Below are 24,830 nucleotides of genomic sequence, written 5' to 3'. Positions count from 1 at the left end.
GGTGGGGGAGGCTCTGGGGAAAGGTGCCAGCCCATCGGCGCCTCTGGCCTTCCGGCCCTAGTGACCTCGGGGCTGGGGTCGCTGTGCTTCTCACGCGAGCCTGGACTCAATAACAGGGGTTAGGAGGTCATCACCGGGCAGTTCTGCCCCTGCCTGCCGCTTGGTTCCTATCTGCTGGTAGAGAGGAGAAAGCACTCCCAGTGTTCAGTGCGTGCAAAAATGAGGGTGACTGGTCCCCGTGCCCCGGGATGGAGCACCCCTATACCCTCTTTAGGGCTATCATGGGATTTCTTCCCCAAACTCCTCCCCAACTGGGCTCTGCGCTTGTCCAGGGGTACCTTGGAACTGAGGGTCCCAAGTGTCCCTAGCCTTCACCCCTTTAAGAGCCAGCACTTGATCGAGGCATCCCCAGAGTTGGTTCTTACCTATCCCCCAGCGTCCTCTCTCGCCCCTCCCTCTCCGTCCCAGAGCTTCCAAAAGCGACCAGTTCTCCTCCCCAACCCGCCCCTCCCGCTTCCCCATCCCCGCTCTCCGGGAGGCGTGGCCACACGCCCAAGCCGCCTATAAAGGTGGCATTGCTTTCACCCTCACTCTGAAGGTGACAATTCCTTGGAGCCTTCCCTGATCTTCTTTGGGGTCCCTGGCTCCAGAGACCACTCTTCCTAGCCCAGCTCTGCACCCCCTCACAGCCGCAGGTGAGTTTGCTAGGGGTTTCTGGGTGGTCGCTTCCCTCCGCCAAAAGGAAAATTTTGATGCCCCCATGTCTTTCTGGTCTAGTACCTCAAAAAAAAAAAAAAAAAAAAGAGGAGGCTATGAGTGTCCTTAGTAAGGAGGCAGTCCAGCTTCCCTCACTAAGTGGGAAAGCTGAAGCCAGGGGAAGGGCTGGACTTGCCCAAGATTCCATGGCTAGTACCAGAACTGCTCCCTTCTCAGCATTCCAGGACCTAGGCTCCAGCTCATCCCCTACTGACTCCTGGAATGCCTGGGGGCTTCCCCATGGAGGTCACCTGGAAGGTTGGAATAGGACACAGGTGTGAGAGGCTGGGAGCCAATACAGCACTCCTTCAGGCTCTGTGAGGAGGAGGCTTCTCCATGGTCAGGGTGGATGAGGGGGCAAGTTGGGATCTTACCAGCTATACCCTGCTTTATCCAAAAGCTACTCCTGGCTGGAGCCACCCTCCCAAGGCATAGCTTGTCAGTGCTGAGAGGTGTTGGTTGGACAAGGGAGGGTGATCTGAGAGGGAGTCCTGGGCATTGTCCAGGGGCCTTCCCTGTTCCACTGTCTTCTCTGGCCTCTGCTAGGGGCTGATCAGTATAAGAGACTGCCCTCTGCAAAAAACTTGACTCTGAAAACTCAGCAATCACACCTCTCTTGGCCTCCGACCATCTTACTAAGGCTAGGGGTAAGCACCCACTGTGCAGAAGGGAACCCCATGGCATGCCAAGGCCTAGCAGTGTCTCCAGTTCACTCAAGGAGTCTGGACTCAAATGTGCTTTGGGGTTCAGCTCCTTTAGGAAGCCTCCCTAGACAGACAGCTATAGTAGTTCAGGTAGGAACTATACAACCTCCTCATCTTGGGTGGCTCTTCTGTAGGGAAACTTCACTAGTCAGACTATGCTTAACCTCATAGGAAAGATCTGAGTTTTCTCTTATCTGAGATCAGCTGGGCACCCTGAATCAGAGATCATGCCCCATCCTTTCTTGGAGGTGATGTGACTGAAGCCCAGAAGGGTAAAATGAACTGACTAATCCAAGGCCATGTCATAAAGCCTGGAACCCTTGTGTCCTGACCTCCAGTCCAGGGCATCAGTAAGATGCCCCTGTCATAGCCCCACGCCTCGAAAAGAGGAGTCGATGAATTTGCACACCCTTTCTAGACTGAACCTAGAGAGAGAAAGTATTGTGTCAGTGTCAGTTAAATTCAGCTCCATTCCTAGTTTCCCCCGATTCCAGTCCAGAGTTTTCTTACAGCCTTTGCCTGGTAGGATCCTTCCATTTATTCACAGCTCTAGAGTGACTGGCAAATGGGGGAGGTCCAGACTATTCATTCATTGAGAATTGAGCCCAGTGAAAACCTTGGCCTGGAACTTTGTGACCGGGAGCCCCAATCTAGTTGGCCTCCAGCTGCTTTTAAACTGTGAGTCAGCTGAGCTCAGAGAGCTGAGGCTAAGGCTTAGACAGTAAGGAAAGGGGGCAGCCCCCTGACCCCTCCCCACTGTGTCCTGGTGTCTGGCCAGATTCCCTAGATCCTGGGTTTGAACAGTAGAGAACTGAGGGTCCTGAGAAGATTCCTTTTCATCAGCTGATCTGACCACTCTTCAAAGAGAGGTAACTATGACCGGAACATAGGAACAGGGAAGACTGGGCCATGAATCTTCCCGGCGAACTTTCCCTGAGAGGTCTGAGTCCTGGCTCTGTCTGAGAGCTGGGTGCCTTTAGCCAAGTCAGTGCCTCCTCTGGAGGTCAGTTTCCCCAAATGTGAAATGAGGCTGAAGAAGAGGGGATCCTTAGTTCTTTGGTAGTGTTTTCCCAAGTTGGGTGGGTAATACTCAAGGGGAATTGGGTAATACACATCGATTATGTGCTTATTTTAATGTATGTTAGGGGAAAAAACAAACCTGTATTTTCACACAGATGTTATTGTGTGAAACGGTGCTAAGTGGGTGGATTTAAAGTTGATTTAGAAAAACATGAAATAAATAATAGTATAGGTGTTCTATGGAAATCACAGACTGACATTGAGATTGGTGTGGCAGTTAAGGTGTTCTGGAATTAGACAAATTTGGATTGGGATTTGGATTCTATTGTTGCTGGCTGTGTGACCTTGGGCAAGTTATGTACTTTTTCTCAGCCTCAGTGCCACCTAACACAAAGGCTGTGGCCAGGACTGAATGATGAATGACTGAAATTCTTGGTATGGAGTTGGCAGCTCAACAAACAGCTTCACCTATCTCCTCTCCCATTTCATGCCCAGTGAACAGTTCTGGATAAAGTTTTTCCTTTTCTTGACTGGTGTGCTGACATTTTAGGACACTGGCTGCTTCCATCTCCCCGTCAGATCTTTTGATCTTTTCCTCCCATCTCACCTCTCAGCAACCACCTTGGAATCTACGTGGATCATGTTTTCTGTGTTTGGACTCCCCATCCCCATCTCGGCCACAGAACTTCTCCTGGCCTCTGCCGTCTTCTGCTTGGTATTCTGGGTGGTCAGGACATGGCGACCTCGGATCCCTCAAGGCCTGAAGAGTCCACCAGAGCCCTGGGGCTGGCCCCTGCTCGGGCACGTGCTGACCTTGGGGAAGAACCCACACGTGGTCCTGTCGCAGCTGAGCCAGCGCTATGGGGACGTGCTGCAGATCCGCATCGGCCGCACACCCGTGCTGGTGCTCAGCGGCCTGGACACCATCCGGCAGGCCCTGGTGCGGCAGGGTGATGATTTCAAGGGCCGGCCCGACCTCTACAGCTTCACCTTGATCTCTGATGGCCAGAGCATGACCTTCAATCCAGACTCTGGACCGGTGTGGGCTGCCCGGCGACGCCTGGCCCAGAATGCTCTGAAGAGTTTCTCCACTGCCTCAGACCCATCATCCTCATCCTCCTGCTACCTGGAAGAGCATGTGAGCAAGGAGGCTGAGTACCTTCTGGGCAAGTTCCAGGAGCTGATGTCAGGGCCTGGGCGCTTCGACCCCTTCAGGTATGTAGTGGTGTCAGTGGCCAATGTCATCTGTGCCATATGCTTTGGCCGGCGCTATGACCACGACGACCAAGAGTTTCTTAGCCTCGTCAACCTGAGTAATGAGTTCGGGGAGATAACTGCCTCTGGGAACCCAGCTGACTTCATCCCTGTCCTCCGTTACCTGCCCAACACTGCCCTGGACCTCTTCAAGGACCTGAATCAGAGGTTCTTCGTCTTTGTACAGAAGATAGTCAAGGAACACTATAAAACGTTTGAGAAGGTATAGACTAGGGAAAGGCAGGTGGGTGGTAGGGAGCAGGAGTCAGAGATAGCTGGAGCAGAGTGGAGTTTGGCAGGCTCTCACAGGCCTTCAGCCTGGGATTTTGAAGCCAGTAGTGGAGGGGATGCCATCCTTGGCAGGAAAATAGAATTTTTATTCACCAGCTCTTCTAACTTTCCATCAGACAGCAGTATCTACTGTAGAGCCAGTCCATGCAGGACCCTAAGCTAGCTGTGGTAGGAACCAAGAAGAGTTAAAGAGTTGGTCTTCTGGCCTCATGGGAGAGAAAGGTGTAGAGGGCATGTGCAGATGATAATGTTACTAGACTCTGTGTCAAATGTCCTTTGAGTTGGGGCTGCAAATATTCTGGGTCAGGAGAGAGCCTTGGAGAGACAAGAGAAGCTGGGGTGGGGTGGGGTGGGTGTGGTCACCTCTTGGACGAAGATGCTAGGGATGGGAAGGGACCAGGTCTGGATGGAGAGGCAGGTCTGGGTTTGGGATCTTCCTTACCTGTGGACCTTCCCTACCCAGGGTCACATCCGGGACATCACAGACAGCCTGATTGAGCACTGTCAGGACAAGAGGCTGGACGAGAATGCCAATATCCAGCTGTCGGATGAGAAGATCATTAATGTTGTCATAGACCTCTTTGGAGCCGGTATGAATTACCCCATTGTGCCATTCCTATGGCCAGCTGCCCTGACCCACCCAGTACCTAACTTCTCCCTCTGTTCTCCCCTGGCCAGGGTTTGACACAGTCACAACTGCCATCTCCTGGAGCCTCCTGTACCTGGTGACAAGCCCCAGGGTGCAAAAAAAGATTCAGAAGGAGCTGGGTAGGTGGTGGCTTCCCTCAGAGTGCTCAAGGCAGGAGGCCCAGCCAAGGTCTGAGTGGCCCCTGACCTGTCTGGTCCTCTGTGCTCTGCAGACACAGTGATTGGCAGGGCGCGGCGGCCCCGGCTCTCTGACAGACTCCAGCTGCCCTATTTGGAGGCCTTCATCCTGGAGACCTTCCGACACTCTTCCTTCGTCCCCTTCACCATCCCCCACAGGTGAGGCCCCATGGATCTGCTGCTGTCTGGTGCTGGGCCTTACTTCAGTTCATGTACCTGATCAGAGTGGTAGGAGGGACAGGGTATGGGAGGCAGGGAGATCTCCTTGTGGCCCTGAGCCTGACTGAGCTTCCTCTCTCCCCAGTACCACAAGAGACACCAATCTGAATGGTTTTTACATCCCCAAGGGGCGCTGTGTCTTTGTGAACCAATGGCAGATCAACCATGACCAGTAAGTTGAGAGGGGGCAGGGAAAGCTCCCCGGCTCCTGAGCTTCACACTTTGCTGTCTCTGGGCCACTTGCCTGAACCCTATTCTTTTCAGCTGGGGCTCAACCCGCTTGATGGTTCCGAGTCCCCAGGCTGCCTCTTCAGCTGCTTCTCTCCGATTACAGGAAGCTATGGGAGGATCCATCTGAGTTCCGGCCAGAACGGTTTCTCACTACTGATGGCACCATCAACAAAGTACTGAGTGAGAAGGTGATTCTTTTCGGCTTGGGCAAGCGGAAGTGCATCGGTGAGACCATTGCCCGCTTGGAGGTCTTTCTCTTCTTGGCCATCCTGCTGCATCAGGTGGAATTCCGCGTGACCCCGGGTGTGAAGGTGGACATGACCCCCCTGTATGGGCTGACCATGAAGTACGCCCACTGTGAGCACTTTCAGGTGCACATGCGCTCTTAGGGGACAGAGAGCCCTGCAGCCTAGACTCTCTACTGGCCTGTCTGGGCAGCCAGGCCAGGGGCCTAACCCAGGGGAGCCTAAATCTTGACCTAAAACCTACAGATATTATCAGGCTGATTTTTTGCTGTCTGAGCTCTGGGCAAGCCTGAGAGATCATACCTGCCCCCCACCCTGGACTTGTCCTTCTGCACACTGACCACAGATAGCGGATACAGCAGGGGCCACACAGGAGCCAATGGAGCCCTTCTGAAGTTGTGCTGGAAGGGCTAGAGGGTCCTCAGGCCTCCAGAAACCTCTAAAGAGCTTTTGGAAAGCCCTTGGGCCCGGCCCACCAGCTGGCTAGCTTTCCACAGAGGCTGACTGGCTTGAGAAACATTCAGAGCAGTTCACACCAGGACCTGACCAATCTCTTTGACAATTGGGAGCCGTCAAGACTGAAGGGGAGAGGCAGTCTAGGATACTAACGTGGAGGTGGTCTCCCTGCTTAAATAAGGCTGAGCAATCTTACCACCAGGGTCTGGGACACTGTGCCGGGGAGATGACCTTCCTCTCTGCAGGCAGGGGTGGGGCTGCCACCTGGCCTTCCAAGGCCCCTGTTCCTGTCCAGGGAGGGCTGAGGACTTGTGTCTAACAGCAGCACAGAGCAGAGGGAGGGCCCAAATCCAGGCACCAGGACTGGATCAGGAGGGAGGGGGTGGTAATCGCGTCATCTTCTGCTGCATCTCCTTTCAATATACCCTGTGTTAAAAAGTCTTTTAAAAATGTTTGTGTGCAAGGACCTTTTCATTTTAGCCTGTGTTGTACTTGCATGTTTGTATTTACCATATACGAGAGCTTAAGAAAGCTTATTGAGAGCCGTGAAGAAAATTCTAACCCAGGTATCCAGAAATGTGTAGGAAATATCTATCTGCTTGAGCTAAATAAAGATATTATTCAGAAGTCCTTATTGGTGGAGATTTTTAAAATCTTGAATGAAGGCATCTGTGTGCCCAGTCTGAGCCTGGGCTCGTGGTGGGTTTTGCTGTGGGAGGACACAGAGGGGGAGGAGGAGGCGGTGCTCTCAGGAGCTCTCAGAAGCCACTGCTCTTAGGCAGCTCGCAGTCTGGTTTGGGCACAAGACTCTGTCATTTCACTGCCTTCCTCCTTCCCTAACTGATCACACACTGATGAAGAACATTCTCTGAAGCAAGCATTGGGGGAGATAAAGTGAATGAAAATGGTGCCTTCAAGAGCCTCCTAAGCTGGTTGGGGGAACTAACTCATTACCACATCATCCAATTCATTGTCCGTGCATGCATGCTAAGTCGCTTCAGTCATATCCGACTCTTTGTGACCCTATTGACTATAGCTCACCAGGCTCCTCTGTCCATGGGATTCTCTAAGCAAGAATACTGGAGTGGGTTGCCATGCCCTCCTCCAGAGGATTTTCCCAATCCAAGAATTGAACCCACATCTCTTATGTCTCCTGCATTGGCAGGTGGATTCTTTACCACTAGAGCCAACTGAGAAGACCCCAATTCATTGTGACCAGGTCTCTAATAGCCAGATACACAACAGGAGGGTGAAGCCCAGAGCCAGAGCGGGCTGGGTGGGCAGGGGAGTGGGTGCTGGGAAAGGTGACCAGGTCTTGGGGATATATGCACAGGGCCCTCCTTGAAAGATGGGAGGCAGACTCACTTGGGTCTCACAGCAGTAGATCTCAAGTCCAAGAAGTAGACTATGGTCACTGTATTGGGAGGGGGGAGGTTCTCAGCTCAGACGTCACAGTCTGCTTGCTCTTCATTAGCCATACCAGGCTCAGGTCCTGCACTATATTAGATCCCATGGCTGGTCACAGATGGAGAACAAGGTGTTTGATCGTTGGGTCCCATAAGCTAACTTTGGCCCAGCAAGAGGCCCATGCACCACAAGCAGAGAGTAGCTCCCACTTGTCACAACTAGAGAAAGTCCGTGTGCAGCAATGAAGACCTAGCGCAGCCAAAAATCAATAAAAAAATCAATAAAATAAAAAGCCTATATGATATAACATAAATGAGCCTTCGATTAATGGTGCTAAGTGAAGAAGCCAGAGACAGCAGGCTACATATTGCATGTTTCCATTTATATGAAATGTCTAAAACATGCAAATGTGGAGAGACAGAAAGTTTTGAATAGATTAGTGGTTGCCAAGGGATAGGGGGTGGGGAGAGTGAAAGGTACAGGATTCTTTTTTAGGTTTGGTGGAAATATTCTGAAATTAGATAGTGATGATGGTTGTATAAATTTGTGAATATACTCAAACCCACCAAATTATGCAGTTTAAAATAGTTGAAACAGTGAAAAAAAGAACATCTATACCAATCTTTATTCTAAAGAAGGGGAGGAATGGAGACAGCATATGCACGACAATTTATGGAACTGTTCTCACTAATCATATTGGTAATGGTAATATTAGTATTTTTTATTTTGAGACTATAGAGTGTTGTGGGTTAAGGAGGTACACATGTAACATACAAAAGATTAATTTTAAAAATATATTGCATATATGTAATATGTATTATACATTATTATATTATATATCATAGCTCAGTTGGTAAAGAATCTGCCTGCAATGCAGGAGACCCCGGTTTGATTCCTGGGTCGGGAAGATCCCCTGGAAAGGGATAGGCTACCCACTCCAGTATTCTTGGGCTTCCCTTGTGGCTCAGCTGGTAAAGAAACTGCCTGCAATGTGGGAAACCTGGGTTCGATCCCTGGGTTGGTAAGATCTCCTGGATAAGGGAAAGGCTATCCACTCCAGTATTCTGGCCTGGAGAATTCCATGGACTGTATAGTCCATGGGGTTGCAAAGAGTCAGACACGACTGAGCGACTTTCACTTCACTTCACTTCATATTGTATATAATATACCTTATGTATATATATTTCTAAATGTTAGAAACAATGACCAACTCAACAGTGAGCATCCTGAATGCCTAAATTACCATCCAAGGCTTCTTGGAGAAATGCTGGTTACAGAACCAGGGCAGAAAATGTAAAAGATGACCTGAAACAGTTGTTCATATCAGATAGCAAAGAAGCCACAAATACTATCGAGTCAATCAAGCCATTCAGGGGCCCAACAGAAGAACCGCCAGGTCAAAGATTGGACAACTTGACTGTCAAAAATAAAACTGCCATGGATGAAAACCTATCAAATATCTTTGAATCCATGAGTCTACAATGATATATATACATGCACATATACACATATATATTTAGACTAGTTGTTCATCTTCAGAAAAACCAATTCATTACCTTAAAAAATGAAAAACAAAAAGCAGAATCAAGCATTAATCCTATCTTTCCTATGTGAACTATACCTGCAGATAACCAAATAGTACATAAGAAGAAGCATCTCTTTTTTTTAATTTATTTATTTTTAATTGGAGGATAATTGCCTTACAATATTTTGTTGGTTTCTGCCATATTTCAACATAAATCAGCCATAGGTAAACATATGTCCCCTCCCTCTTAAATCTCTCTTCCACCTTTCACCCCAAGAAGAAACATCTCTTAATGAAAGTATTCCAATTAATAATTGAAAAAGGATTAATAGAATTGGATTATCACAACATTGTTAATTAGCTATACTCCAATATAAAATAAAATGCTAAAAAAAAGAAACAATGGAATTGGAATGTCACTATTTTGCATCCACCACTGCTTCCAACAAATGCCAGCATCATAAAAGGAGAGAAAACCAGATATGTGCCTCCTGGTAAAAGGAGCCAGTACTGCCCATGGTCTTTCCCAAGGGACTGAACCAGAGTCTGGTCAACTCTCGGCATCCAGCTGCCAATTTGCAATTAATATAGGAGATGAAGAAACACGCTGAATGGAAACATCAGGGAATAATCAATAAAATTCAGACTTTGGGAAAATCTACAGTTCAAAACCCCTGGGGTCTTCAACTGAAAAACAGTAAGGAAAAGAAGCAAATGGAAGGAAAACTTGTCAACTTAAAAGACATATCAATTTTTTTTTGGCTGCATTAGGTCTTAGGTGCAGCATGTGGGATCTAGTTCCCTAATGAGGGATCGAATCTAGGCCTCCTGCATTGTGAGCACAGAGTCTTAACCACTGGACCACCAGGGAAGGGTCAACAGATTGGATTTTAAGAAATGAACAATGCTAAACTATGGTGTCTAGGAATTACACACTTGGCTGTAAGCCTTGTAAGAATGAGGAAATAATTACTATGATAGTTTGGAAAATGGTTACTTTCACAGGAAGAGAATGAGTTATAATTGAAATAGGATGTATAGAAGGCTTTTTATGTTGCTCAGTCGCTAAGTTGTGTCTGACTCTTTGAGACCTCCATGGATGGCAGCATGCCAGGCTTCCTTGTCCTTCACTAAAGTTTTACTTCTTAACCTGGGTGTAGTTCAAGAGTGCTTGTTTTATAAAAATGAAAGAAATAATATAAATAATTTGTATTTCTCATTGCTTTTTAGAAATAGAATTTTTAACGTTTTTAAATTTTATTTTTTAATGAAGGATAATTACTTTACTGTATTGTGTTGGTTTCTACCAAACAGAAATATAATTTATATATGTTGTCAATGGCCTTCAGTCAAAGGCCACCAAGAACACACCTACTTAAGCAAGCTGGGTTTCTTATTCATCACAGTGAGAGAGAAAACACATCATGAAGAACTGGAGGACTCAGTAAAAGGATGTTAGGAAAGAATTTATATGATTTGGGCTTTGTGGAGTGATTTAGGGGAGGGTTATCTCTAGACTGGATGTTGTCAGAAAGTGGGGACAACAGGGTATTTGGCGGGTAGCATTGTGACCTTGCTTTTTTTTGTGCTTAGACAAAATTATAAAGTAGCTTTGTTTTTTTCCATTAAAAATGTTGGTAAAATATACATAGCATAACATTTACCATCTTGAACATTTTTTTTTCAGAGAGTAGAAGGCAATTTATTGTGAATTTGATCCTGGCTAAGTTCAGTGATCTGGAAGGCAGCAGAAGTGAGCATCACTGAGTTACTGATCCGTAATATATTTATGGAGGAACTAAAGAGCTTCTTGATGAAAGTGAAAGAGGAGAGTGAAAAAGCTGGCTTAAAACTCAACGTTCAAAAAACGAAGATCATGGCATCCAGTCCCATTACTTCATGGCAAATAGATGGGGAAACAATGGAAACAGTGACAGACTTTATTTTCTTGGGCTCCAAAATGCAGGTGATGACTGCAGCCATGCAATTAAAAGATGCTTGCTCCTTGGAAGAAAAGCTATGACAAACCTAGACAGCATATTAAAAAGCAGAGACATTATTTTACTGACAAAGTTCTGTCTAGTCAAAGCTATGGTTTTTCCAGTAGTCATGTATGGATGTAAGAGATGCACCATAAAGAAAGCTGAGCACCAAAGAATTGATGCTTTTAAACTATGACATTAAAGAAGACTCTTTAGAGTCCCTTGGACAGCAAGAAGATCAACCAGTCAATCCTAAAGGAAATCAGTCCTGAATATTCATTGGAAGGACTGATGCTGAAGTTGAAGCTCCAATACTTTGGCCACCTGATGGGAAGAACTGACTCATTGGAAAAGACCGTGATGCTGAGAAAGATTGAAGGCAGGAGGAGAAGGGGACGACAGAGGGTGAGATGGTTGGATGGAATCATCAACTCCATGGACATGAGTTTGAGCAAACTCCAGGAGATCGTGAAGGACAGGGAAGCCTGGTGTGCTGCAGCCCATGGGGTTGCAAAGAGTCAGACACAACTGAGCGACTGAACTGAACTGAACTAAATGCATTTATGGCCACACCTTCATGTCTCTTACACTCAAATCAACCGTCTTAACCAGTTTAAGTGTTTAAATTCATTCATAATGTTAGGCAATCATCAGCATCATCCATATCCATAGTATCAGAACCCTGAAACTCTATACCCATTAAGCAATAACTCCCTATTCTTTCCTTCCTGAAGTCATTCTACTTCTGTGTCTATGAAGAATTCATTTTATATGTTCTCAGAATAACCTGTATGGGACTGGTGTTCTGTGAGGAAAGAACCAGAGAAGGGGAGAACAAAATGGCCTAGGAGCACCAGAACAGCCTGTAATAATACTGTGTGGTCCAGCTGTGAGCATTGCATCAGTTCCAGCTGTCAGGAGCTGCTCTTTCTTCATCTTCCTTTTTGGTCAAGAAGAGACAAAGTTAGGCCTCAGGACACAGCTACATTATATTCAGATTTTCATCATTGCCAAGGTTTTGCTGATTAAGGTCAATTTGCTAATTAAGAAGGACAGCCACTGAATGCAATCAATCATTGAAATGGACCATCTGATACGACAATGGCTGCCCTACTAGCAGTGCCTCAGTGGTACTTAGATTCTGGTTAGGCTGTTTTGTTATGTATGGAACATAGGCAATTATCAGGATCAAGGTGACTATAAGTTTTTTGATAGGTCTGGAAGCCAAGGACCTAGATTATTAACTACTTGTAATCAAAACATGTCCCAGAATTCAACTGGATCTATTTCAGAGAATCAGGTTGCTCTCTCTGTTTGCCCTGTAGTATTTTTGGAGAAGGAAATGGCAACCCACTCCAGTATTCTTGCCTGGAGAATCCCAGGGACAAGGGAGCCTGGTGGGCTACAGTCCACGGGGTCACAAAGAGTCGGACACGACTGAGTGACTAACACACACACAGCAGTGTTGACTTGGTGGAGTAGAGAAAACCATGGGCTATATGATTGTCCATGATAACTCCTGTTAATTGATTTAGAGTATTTTGTGGGCTTTCAGAGCAGAAGTGGGGTCCCATATGATTTCTGGCACATCAGAGACAAGTTTTAAACATTTTTTAGCTGTGCTATTCCCACTCAAGGAACTGTAACTGGCAGAGTATGTATGAAGAGGGAATCAGTTATTCCTTTTGGGAATTCTCCTGAGTAATCTGTGCTTGCCTCATTATGGAGGCTTGTGTCCATATATCTTAGTATTCGTAAAAAGAAACACTCATATATCACTGTGAAAATGTACAATGATGTAGCTGCTTTGGAAAACAGTTCTTCAAAAGATTAAACATAGAATTACCATATGACCCAGAAATTCCATTTTTAGTTGTGCCTAATATTCTTAAAATTTTTCACATGATTGTTGTCAAAATACTACACAAAATATCACACAAAAATCTGCACATAAATGTTCATAGCAGTGTTATTCATAGTAAGTAAAAAAGTGGAAACAATTCACACGTTTGTCATTGATGAAAGGATAAGAGAATATGATACATCCATATTATTCACCATAAAAAGGAATGAAGCACTAATTTGTGAGATAACATGAATGTGCCTTGAAAACATTACGCTTAGTGAAAGAAGCCAGACCACACGTTATGTGCAGGTCACATATTATTTGACACAATTCATGTGAAATATCCAGAATAGGCAAATCCTTGGAGACAGAAAGTAGACTAGCAGTTGCCTGGGTAGAGGGAGGAATGGAGAGTGACTGCTAATGCATACAGGGTTTCTTTGGGGGTAAGGAAAGCACTCTGGAATTAGCAGTGATGGCTGCACATCTTTCTGAATATAGTATTGTAAAAGCCACTGAATTGCACACGTTAAAGGGGTAGAAACAAGACCTCCTATATAGCACAAGGAACTCTGCTCAGTGTTATGTGGCAGTCTGGATGGGAGCAGAGTTTGGGGGAGAATGGATACATGTATTTGTATGGCTCCATTGCTCTGCTGTGCACATGAAACTATCACAACATGGTTAATTGGCTATACTTCAATGTAACAGAAAAAAGCCTATACTACCTCATCCAAATAAATAAAGGGATGACTATTACAGTATACATATTACATATATCTTAATTTAACAAATCAGTGACCAGGAGGCCAGAATCAACAACCTTACAGAATGTTGAAGCTGTTCATATCCAGTGCAAGAGCCGATCAGAATTCTCTCTGCATATTCAGGGTAATATAAACAGTTAGAGGCCTGGCTGAAAGGTTTGTGAAAGATGGTATTTCGAAATGAATGCACAACTCTATTGCTTGGTAAGTTAAATAAATTCAACTTTATCTTTCTGCTGATCTGCTTATTTTAACAGGAAATTTCATCAAAATGAATGTCCTCACATTGTGGCAACCCCACAGGACCTTCCGTCTTTAAGCGCTCTATTCTATCTGAATACCCTTCATTGATTATTTTCCAATTTGTTGCTGGGTATGTCTTGAGGACAACATTGAGCTTCAAGTATTTCTGTTGAGTTCTCATTGCTGTATTCTGTTATCCTAGGATATTCTAGGCTCCTTTGTGGTTCTCTCTGCGGTTAATACCTTGGAGAGCATTAGGCAATCTTTTACTAAACCTGTTTGTCTTCTGTTACTTTTACTTGATTTGTCAAATGATTTTTTCCCCATTCCTTGGTAATTTTGCTCTGACTGTTATAAGGGAGCATTTTTTTTAGGGAATAGAGGCACAGACCTAGTAAGTCCCTTTCCACACTGGTGTCCGAGAGGTCTAATAACTTTGGGGACACACTTATACTTTAAAAAAATGTATTGTTTACAGCAGTCTAAATTCAGCTGGGCATTCTATGTTTTTATTTGCTGAATCTAGCAATCTTACTGAGTGTAGCTTCATCAGACTCATGGATAAACAGTGCTGGGCATTCTATGTCTTGTCTGGAGAAAAGCAGTGCCTTGGTGGTAGGAATGTGGTATTTCCTCCTCCACAGCCTTGCTACAGGATAACATGGTGGCTGTTGGAAGTGAAGTCAGAGATCTCTGCAACAGTATGGTACTTCCCAGCTGTGTGCTGGGTTCAAACCTCCCTATTTTGTTCTAATCATGCTATTTTCTTCCCTTATCTATTTGGGTTTGTCAGCATCTTACCTCAAACTCCTTTGGGTTAAATTCTTGCTTCATGCTCTTTCTCTTTGTAACCCTAATTCCTGAGCCCGTTTGGTTAAAATAGCAATTTTTCATTAAAGATAGTTTGAATCAGGGATTTCCCTGGTGGTTTAGTGGCTAAGACTCTGCACTCCCAATGTAGCGGGCCTGGGTTCGATCCCTGATCAAGGAACTAGATCCTATGTGTTACAACTAAAAAATCCTGCACACTGAAGATCGAAGATCCCATGTGCTGAAACTAAGACCCAATGCAGCCAAATAAATTAATTAATTAAAAAAAGATTGTTTGAATCACAGTGGTCATTTTTAGGGAACTTTTGTGGATTTTAAAAAATTACTTATTTATTTATCTGTTTTTGGCTGTGCCAAGTCTTCATTGCTTTGCGAGGGTTTTCTCTAGTTGTGGCGAGTGGAAGCTACTCTTCGCTGTGTGCGTGGGCTTTTCATTGAGGTGGCTTCTCTTGTTGTGGAGCACAGGCTCCAGCCGCAGGGGCTTCCGTAGTTGCAGCACATGGGCTTCAATAGTTGTGACCTGTGGGCTCTAGACCCTGGGCTCCGTGGCATATGGGATCTTCCTGGACTAGGGATTAAGCCCGTGTCTCCTGCATTGGCAGGTGGATTCTTATTTTATAAGTATCTTCCTCAAAACAAAAAGGAAAATAACTCAGTTTTTAAAGTCTTTTTGTTGGAAAGGCTTTCATTTAATGTACACTTTAGGAATATCTAATCCATTTAGGCAAATCTAACATTTAAAAAAAAAGAGAGAAAACTACTAAATCAGATTATAAGGTCCCTTAGAATCTGTAAGAGCTCCGTGTTATCTGTTAAGGACTCGTGTGAATGTATAATAAGAAAACTCAAAGAATTTCTAAAAGAAAGAGAAGATTTTAATGTACAGCATTTTAAATACGTTAATTCTTTAAAGACTTTAAAAAAGTTTGTCTTTCTAGCTGAAGCTGAACTCCGAAGGGGAAAAAAGGGAATAATTAAATTAAGTTAATGGCCTTGGTTAATAAGTTGTAGTCAGTCAGTTTAGTCGCTCAGTTGTGTCTGACTCTTTGCAACCCCATAGACTGCAGTACACAAGGCTTCCCTGTCCATCCTCAACTCTCAGAGCTTGCACAAAATCATGTCCATCGAGTCAGTGATGCCATCCAACCATCTCATCCTCTGTCATCCCCTTCTCCTCCTGCCTTCAATCTTTCCCAGCATCAGGGTCTTTTCCAAGGAGTCAGTTCTTTGCGTCAGGTGGCCCAAGTATTGGAGTTTCAGCTTTAACATCAGTCCTTCCAATGAATATTTAGGACTGGTTTCCTTCAGGATTGACTGGTTGGATCCAAGGGACTCTCAAGAGTCTCTTCCAACACCACAGTTCAAAAGTATCAATTCTTTGGTGCTCAGCTTTTTTTATGGTCCAACTCTCACATCCATACATGACTACTGGAAAAACCATAGCTTTGACAAAACGGACCTTTGTTGGCAAAGTAATGTCTCTGCTTTTTAATATGCTGTCTAGGGTTAAATACAGGTCACTCATTTACCACATCATTCTACTTAACTCCCCAAATTGTGTGTAATTATTTTATATTGTTAGGTTAATCATGTTCCCATTATGGCTTGCAATTGTAATGACCTTTTATTTTTTGTCTGGTTATTGATTGTGAAAACTGATGAATATCTTTTACTATTGTGATTATGCAACTATCATTCACTTTAATACTATCGTATCATGATTGGTCAACAGAAAACAATAGAATTGTGCATCACTAAAACTACCATTTAATAGAAAAACTTGTAATCACTTTTTAAAATCCAGATGCATAGCAGATTATCTTGGAATTCTTTGAAAACTACAAATGCCCAGGTATTGCTATTCTTCTCCAAAGCTCCAGATGTATTTCTAATGAGCAGCCATGTTTAAAAACAACTGGACTATCTGATGACCTTTTACTTTTATCTATTTGTTTCACTTCTAAAATTTCATATTCAGAGCTCCCATTTCATTTAGCTTGTTTTCCTATTTCTCCATCTCTTTGTTGTTGTTGTTCTTTCTTAAGTCTTTATCAAGAATAGTAAAAAGCTTTTGTACACACATACGTATATATATATATTATGTATAATATAATATATTATAGAAAGTTTATGAATTTTTCCCTAGCTAAAAAAAACTGTGACATTTTGATTCCACTTGCTTGACTTAGTATGAATAGAATGCTAGATCTCTAATTTATATTCACTCAAAACTTTGATATAGTTCCATAGATTTTGGCATCTAGTATTACTGCTAAAAGTCTAGAAAATTTATTATCTTAGTGATTAAAAAAAATAGTTTTTGAATGAGGCTTGAAACTTCTAATCCAGTTCTGAGAATATAAAGAAATACTATGTTGTAAAAAACAAACAAACAAACAGGAAATTGATAAGTGATACACTATTATTAACCAAAGTACAGCTTTTGCTCAAATTTCATAGAATTTTATACTAGTGTCCATTATTTGTTTTCATACCTTATTCAAGACTTCACATTGTATTTAATTGTATTGAGCAGCTTTGGCTGCACACAACAAATTCTGGTAAATTCTCTTTTCATTTTTATTCCATTGCAAGTATTTTCTAGTTTTCCTTGTTGTGGCCTCTTAGATATACGCATCATTTAAAAGTGGACATTTAATTTCCAAATACATGGGATTTTGTTTAAAGTTTTTAATATTAATTTCTCATCTGATACTAATTTATCATTTATGTGCTTTCTTCCCTGCAATCACTCTGTGGTTTTTTCAGTCTAACTTTATTGAGGTTTTCTATGGCTAAGTTGAGGATCTCTCTTGGTAAATGTCACTTTGCTCTTGAAAATACATGGATTATTTTCAAATATCTTTTGATATTAATTTCTAACATAATTCCATGGTGATAAGAGAACAGACTCTGTATGATTTCAATATCTTTAGACCATGAAATTTTTGCACCTTGTTTTATGTCCCTGTGTTCCAGTGACTTCTAGTTTACAGTCTATGGGAACTTGAATAGAATTTGTAGCCTACTATTCTGTGAAAATTGTATAAATGTTAATTATGTTGAATTGGTTCACAGCGCTTTTCAGGTCTACTATATCCTTCTACTTCTCTGTATATTTAGTCTATTAATTTTTGAGACTTTGATATTAAAACTCTAATTAAAAAATCTTAATTTATCTACTTAAAAAATTGTAATGTATAGTGGAACTATACGTAACCTTGTTCTGTATTTTCCAAGTCTCCTGTAAATGTGTTATCGTACTTTTATAATTTAAAAAAATAAAAATTTTTAAAAATCCAAAAACTTGAGGCATCTCACATTGTTGTACTGCAGAAACCAACACAACATTGTAAAGCAATTATCCTCCAATTAAAAATAATTTTAAAAAATAATTAAAAAATGGAGCTATGTGAATTCTAAAAATTTATTTTTTCTGGTAATTTTTCATATTAATATGTTTTAATTTTTTTACATAAATATTAACTGTTTTAAGTAACAAATTTAGTTTTTAATATCTATAACTGATTTTATCTCTTTAAAGTTAGTAATAATTATAAAATAAATAGGGCTTCCCTGGTAGCTCAACAGTAAAGAATATGCCTGCCAATGCAGGAGATGTGGGTTCAATCCCTGGTTTGGGAAGATCCCCTGAAGAAGGAAATGGCAACCCACTCCTTGTTCTTGCCTGGAGAATCCCATGGACAGAGGATCCTGGAGGGATACAGTTCATGGGGTCACAAAGAGTCAGACAACTTAGCAATTAAACAACAACAACAAACAATTATATGATTACCCAAGAAAATTAGAATTTAAAGGACAGTAAGAACAAATGTACTAAGTTAAGATAATAGCTTTTTCTTATTCTTTGGCTATATACAAACACAGTTATCCTTTATAAAGCTTAACCTTTCCCCCCAGCTTTATTGAGATATAACTGACAGGTAGTATAAGGATATTGGCTTCCCAGGTAGCACTAGTGGTAAAGAACCTGCCTGCCAGTACAGGAGTCATAAGAGATTTGGGTTGCATCCCTGTGTCAGGAAGATCCCCTGGAAGAGGAAATGGCAACCAACTCCAGTATTCTTGCCTGGAGAATTCCATGGACAGAGAAGCCTGGTGGGGTACAGTCCATAGGGCCACAAAAAGTAGGACATGACTGAAGCAACTAAGCATGCATGCACACAGGGACTTGCTAATGCAATCTTAAAAATTGTTTTCTGGTTATTTTGTATATCCCTTGTCCTTTTTCCCTCTTTTGTTGCCTTCTTTTGTGAATTGATGGTTTTCCGTAATGGTATGCTTTGATTCTCTTTTCTTTATCTTTTCTGAATCTACTGTAGGTTTTCATTTAGTGGTTACCATGAGGCTGACGTAGAGCATCCTATAGATTTAACAGTCTATTTTTTACTAATTAGCATTTTTTTTGTTTCAGCTTGAGTAGTAAGCAGAGGACAAAGATTATTATTTATTCTTGGTCATAATTTTCCCTTAGTTATAAGTCCCCTTTTCCTATCATATTTAAATTTTTTGCTTAGTAACATTATTATATGGATACATGTAAAGATTTAGTCATACACTACAATGTTGGATGACAATATTATTTAAAGTTTAAATTTAAAAATATAATTAATTTTATTAACTAATTTTATTAATTTTATTACTATATTATCAGATAGCACATATCATATTCACTGCCATTTCATATTAAGCCCTAAGTGAGATAAAGACTTTTCATAACAAACAAAAGCTAAGGGAGTTCATAATCACTAGATTTGCCTTACAAGAAATGCTAAAAGGAATTCTTCAGGCTGAAACAAAAAGATGCTAATTAGTAATATGAAAACATATGAAAATAATAACACAACACTGGTAAATGGGGACAATCATAAAAATATTTAATGGTATAAATGGCTGATGAAAGCTTTATAGATTTATGTATATTATTCTCAACAGAGATTCTACTTTCCCCGTCCTAGTATAGTTGAGTATTAAAATAAATTAACTGGAGCCATTCAGTCTATCATGCTCAAGTAGTTTCTGTTTTGTTTCCTTGCATTTGCCTAAAGGTCCCAGCTCCAAGTTATAGATCAAAACTCAGTCTTCTTGAAGGAACATCAAAAAGTTTCATCACAAATACTCGTCAGAATATACCAAGTGACCAAGTCAGGATCTCCAGGACCTTTGTAGTCCAGAGGCAGGGACTTCATGGAAGTTGACACCTCCACTGCAAGACTTTTCAATCAAGATCATGCCTAAGAAAAGGGCTACTGATTTACCTTTTAATTCTTTTGCTGGTGGTTTAGTCGCTAGTCATGTTCGACTCGGAGAAGGCAATGGCACCCCACTCCAGTACTCTTGCCTGGAAAATCCCATGGACAGAGGAGCCTGGTAGGCTATAGTCGCTAAGATTCGGACGACTGAGCGACTTCACTTTCACTTTTCCCTTTCATGCACTGGAGAAGGAAACGGCAACCCACTCCAGTATTCTTGCCTGGAGAATCCCAGGGACGGCGGAGCCTGGTGGGCTGCCGTCTATGGGGTCGCACAGAGTCGGACACGACTGAAGCAGCAGCAGCAGCAGCAGCAGCATGTTCGACTCTTGCGACCCCATGGACTGTAGCCTGCCAGGCTCCTCTGTCCACTGGTTTCTCCAGGCATGAATACTGGAGTGGGTTGCCATTTCCTCCTCCAGGGGATCTTCCTGACCCAGCAACTGAACCCAGGTCTCCTGCACTGCAGGCAGATTTTTTACCGACTGAGCTACCAGGGAAGCTTTTTAATTCTTTTAACTATTTTTAATTTTTCTAACTATTTTAAATTTTAATGATCAGAAAACTTGACTTTTTATATAGAGATAGCTCATTTTTTAGATTCAGCAGCTAGTTCAGGAAATGTAACTTACTGCTGGATTTCTCATTTGTCTATCCAAGAATACTGGTGAGATCCCTTCTATTAGTGTATTCTACTAAACTTGCTACCAGCTGCCATTATGATTAGGCTCATTCATGGAAATTAATTTCTGGATCAGACTGATGCAGAATTAATAACTTTAATGTAAAAAAGTACATAATACAGTTTGATTATATTGAGGAAATAAGACTAGTTGGTTGTAATAGTTTCAACAAATTACGTTGCTTTATTATTTAAGCATTACATTGCTTTATATAATGTATCACATAGATACATTGCGTGTGTTAAGTTGTCATTCCCCTTTCCTTGTTGAAAATCCATTGACAAGAAATGTATGGACTTATTTCTGGACTCTCAAGTGTAGTCCATTGACCTATGTCTGTCTTTCTGGCATCACACACTGTTTTAATTATTGTGGTTTTATAGCAAGTACTGAAATTGGAAAATATAACTCCTCCAACTTTGTTTTTCTTTTTCCCTGATAGGATTTTGCTGTTGTTCAGTCACTCAGTCATATACAACTCTTTGCGACCCCATGGACTGCAGCATGCCAGGCTTCCCTGTCCTTTACCATCTCCCAGAGTTTGCTCAAACTCAAGTTCATTGAGTCAGTGATGCCATCCAACCATCTCTTCCAACAGCAAAATTTCTCAGGATCTTATTATTTAAAAGAACAATATTCCTTAGCACTGTACTTGACGTTGATATAATTTCAATGAACATGATTTCTAATATCATACCCTTGATACTGATAACTGAAGAAGCATCATGTTTGTCCATTTTAAACCCCCCCCCCCCTTTTTTTTGGCCATATGTGGATTGTGGGATCTTAGTTCCCCGATCAGGGATCAAACCCTGGTCCCTGGCAGGGCAAGTGCAGAATCCTAATCACTGGACCATCAGGGAATTCCCTTAAAATCTTCTTTTTGAATCTTTTTAATCTAACATAAGAAAAGACCACAATATTCTGCTTCAGGTCTCCAAATCTTCATAGCTCTGTATATTCCTTCTGTGTGTCCAGGTGTCATCGGGTGTATTTATATTGAGATAATCCCATAACTGATCTTGTTGCTATCTCTGCAATGTTATTTGACAAATCAGTTTTCAAAATAGTGGTTGTACAGTAGCTTTTAAGACTCTGGGGTAAAAATATCAATTGGGACTATAAGGAGGGTTTGGAAAATACCTCTAAACTACAATTTAAGGTTTTTCCAAGACAAGGTCATGAGAATTGAGTTCAAACCTCAGCTCCTTCACTTACTGTATGATCTTCAGTAAGTAAGTCCCCTCATGTTACATTTTCTTAACTACAGAATGAGATAATACCTCTTACCTATTCTAAGAATGTATATACTGGATATATTATGGTAAAGCTGGTGAGGCCATAGGACTATTCAATAATAAGACCTGAAAGAAACAAGTTTTTTCTCCCCCCATGGGTCCCAGAGAGGAGGTTCCTGTTTGCCATCAGGGCCACAGGAGAAATGCCTGGTTTTGGCCAGGTGCAGAAGACAGAAAAAGAAAAGCCTGGGCCAGAGTCTTTATTTTGGTTTCCAGGGAAAACACAAGGCAGGACAAGATAAACATCTTAAGACTGGCTCCCTTGAATCATTCCTGCACGCTTCAAGGCATAGGGTGGTCTCTAATTGCTTAGTACCTGGTCCTGGAGTGTTTTAGGGCTGGAGATATATTTCCTTGGTGTGTGAGAGTTAGATAAGAAGATAGTTGTAGGATATGGACTCTGGATTGGTTAGTCTGTATGTGAAAAATGTGCTTTGGTCAAGCCCTTTTCTATCTGTAAGAATTGACTATCCTTAGGAGGTACAGTCTTTCCCAGGGTCTATAAGGCTCATAAATGACAGAGCATCAATAATACAGAATATAAGAAAATAGAGTTAATGTGATTAACCGATGTATGCCAAATAGAAAGATACGGAATCCAAGAAAATGCAGAACAATTGATTCTGTGGCTTTTTGTCATTGTGTTAAGGCAACACTGCAGTAATGATAATAGAGAGCTTAGAGAGCAGGGCATGAGTTGCCTAAGCAGCATAGAGCACCTTTTATTATGGGGATAAGAAAGGAGGAACACAGGTAGAAGAATAAGGAATCCTTGTGGGCTGGCCATAACTAAGTTTCCCATTTAAATGGCATTAGCCAAACCTAGATCTGAACTTTTTGGAGTTTTTAGTGATATATTGGTGGAATTGTGGAGTATATCAGAAATATGCTCAGTTCAAGGTGGTAGGTCTGAAAGTCATGTTGTTGGAAGATATGACCTGATAAGTTAGCAAAGTAAACATAAAGGTTAGTGGTATTGTATCTAAGTAGGGGTAGGAATAGTTGTAGTGTCAGAGACACAAGACAGAAGGTTGTGGTGGAAAGCTGGAGGAGAGTAGCAGGAGGAGGCACTGGGGAGTGAATGCTTCTCTTCCCGGGGGGGCCCTGGAGTTGACCGACCTAAGACAGCTGACTCCATAGTGTCCAGTAAGCTTCAGAATGGCACAGACAGTATTAACCTCTATCAGATTTCACTTAAAGCTTGAGAGTATAAGGGAGGGTCTATGTTTTGGCAAGGAATATACCAGGATCATGGGCTAAGCAGACAGAAGACTTGGGGAATATAATAGAATATAATAGAAATCCTTAGTACCAAAGAAAAGCAGAAATGTCCCGTGTCCAGTATGTGTTTTAGGAGAGGCAGTCCATAAGCTCTGCTGGGGTGGAGGTTTTAGCATCTGGGGTGAAGTTGTCTTGGACACAGGGGGTAAAGACATCTCCAACTTCATGGAAGGTCTTGGATTGGGGCGATGTCACCTCCAGCAGTGAGCTTACAAGCCAGGCCAGTGTTGTCTGGGATGTAGAACTTGGGGTATCCTTTCCAAGTACATAGCCACTTGAAAAGTATGTCTTAGCATTTTAACAAATTTGGTTGAAACAATGATTAGCTTGGGCTTCTGGGTTATAAATCACTGAAAGTACCCAAACCAATAGCAATCAGACTCTGTCAACACAATAGTGTGAAACTAAACTTGATACTCCTGTGTGAAAGCCATGTCCATGTCCCAGGCCTGGGACCTGGTCAACTACCCCAAGCACAGAGTAGCCCTTAGCCATTTACTATTTTGTTTCACTTGTTACTTCTTAGGAGTGGTCAGTTAATGGTGGCCCAATTTTTCTTTGCTTCCTATATCTATGTCCCTTGCAAAGTGACTTTCTACATCTCCTCCTGTAAAGAGGTATAGTCTATTTCCCCAGCGCTTGAATCTAGGCTGGCCTCATGACCACCTACGGTCAACAGAATGCACTGGAAGTGATGGTATGCTAGTTCTGAGCTCAGCCTCAATAAACTTCGCACATGTCTGTCCTCTCTTGGAATCCTGCCACCACCATGAGAACAAATCCAGGTTAGTCGGCCAGAGGATGACAGACCGTATGAAACGGGGAGTTAACCAAGTAAAGGCCACCTTAAAGCAGCCAGACCCTACTCAACCTTGCTTGAGTGAGTCCAGCCAAGACCAACCAAGCCTAGTCTAATTAGCAGAATAACCCAACTAATTCAAAGAGTAATGAGCTAAATAAATGATTGTTATTTCAAGTCATTAAATTTGGGGGGCATTTGTTACACAGCAATAAATAAGTGATACACTATGTTAATTTTGTTTCCTTTGTTCAACAATAAGCTTCCTCAGGGCAGGCCTATTTGTTGCTTCCATCCCAGCTTCTAGCTCTGGGGCTGAGCACATGGTTGGCATACCATAAATACTTGTTCGTTAGTCAGACTCTCTCTGATAACTTTATGGGTGACTTAGAGCATCTTGTTTTCCTCTCTGGGCTTATTTTTCTCTTGTTCACACCTCTATCTGATCTTTCCAAAGGATTAGGTGATGAGTAAAGATATATTATGGAGAAGGCAATGGCACCCCACTCCAGTACTCTTGCCTGGAGAATCCCATGGACGGAGGAGCCTGGTAGGCTACAGTCCATGGGGTCGCTAAGAGTCGGACATGACTGAGCGACTTCACTTTCACTTTTCCCTTTCATGCATTGGAGAAGGAAATGGCAACCCACTCCAGTATTCTTGCCTGGAAAATCCCAGGGACGGCGGAGCCTGGTGGGCTGCCGTCTATGGGGTCGCACAGAGTTGGACACGACTGAAGCGACTTAGCAGCAGCAGCATAGTCAGGAAAGGCAAGTGGGTGCTATTCACTGGTTTTACCTACAAAACATTTACTTCTTGTGTGTATCCTATAAATGTTGGTGTCCTTCAAAGTTCTGTCTTTGGCCTTTGACCCTTCTTATACTATGTGTTATC

At 42.5% G+C, this 24,830-nt stretch overlaps 1 protein-coding gene across 3 annotated transcripts; it reads left to right on the top strand.

The window, feature by feature from the left end:
* The first annotated feature begins 202 nt into the window (after positions 1-202).
* Positions 203-6,631, top strand: LOC145529311 (cytochrome P450 1A1). Of its 3 annotated transcripts, none has more exons than XM_081549462.1 (7): positions 203-695; positions 3,095-3,957; positions 4,489-4,615; positions 4,704-4,793; positions 4,886-5,009; positions 5,155-5,241; positions 5,404-6,631. In XM_081549462.1, exons 2-7 carry the CDS (start codon positions 3,121-3,123, stop codon positions 5,687-5,689), a joined length of 1,551 nt encoding a protein of 516 aa, XP_081405588.1. In that variant the 5' UTR covers positions 203-695; positions 3,095-3,120; the 3' UTR covers positions 5,690-6,631. The 3 variants fall into 3 exon arrangements, with proteins under 3 accessions (XP_081405588.1, XP_081405589.1, XP_081405590.1); XM_081549463.1 differs by having other exon boundaries at positions 594-695; positions 3,031-3,957; XM_081549464.1 differs by having other exon boundaries at positions 595-695; positions 2,976-3,957.
* The last annotated feature ends 18,199 nt before the right edge of the window (positions 6,632-24,830 follow it).

Source organism: Giraffa tippelskirchi, chromosome 12 (genome assembly GCF_054371585.1).
Source record: "Giraffa tippelskirchi isolate mGirTip1 chromosome 12, T2T-mGirTip1v1.2.pri, whole genome shotgun sequence".
NCBI lineage: Eukaryota > Metazoa > Chordata > Mammalia > Artiodactyla > Giraffidae > Giraffa > Giraffa tippelskirchi.
The sequence above is the reverse complement of the archived record's forward strand: the minus strand, read 5'-3'. Positions and strand labels throughout refer to the sequence as shown.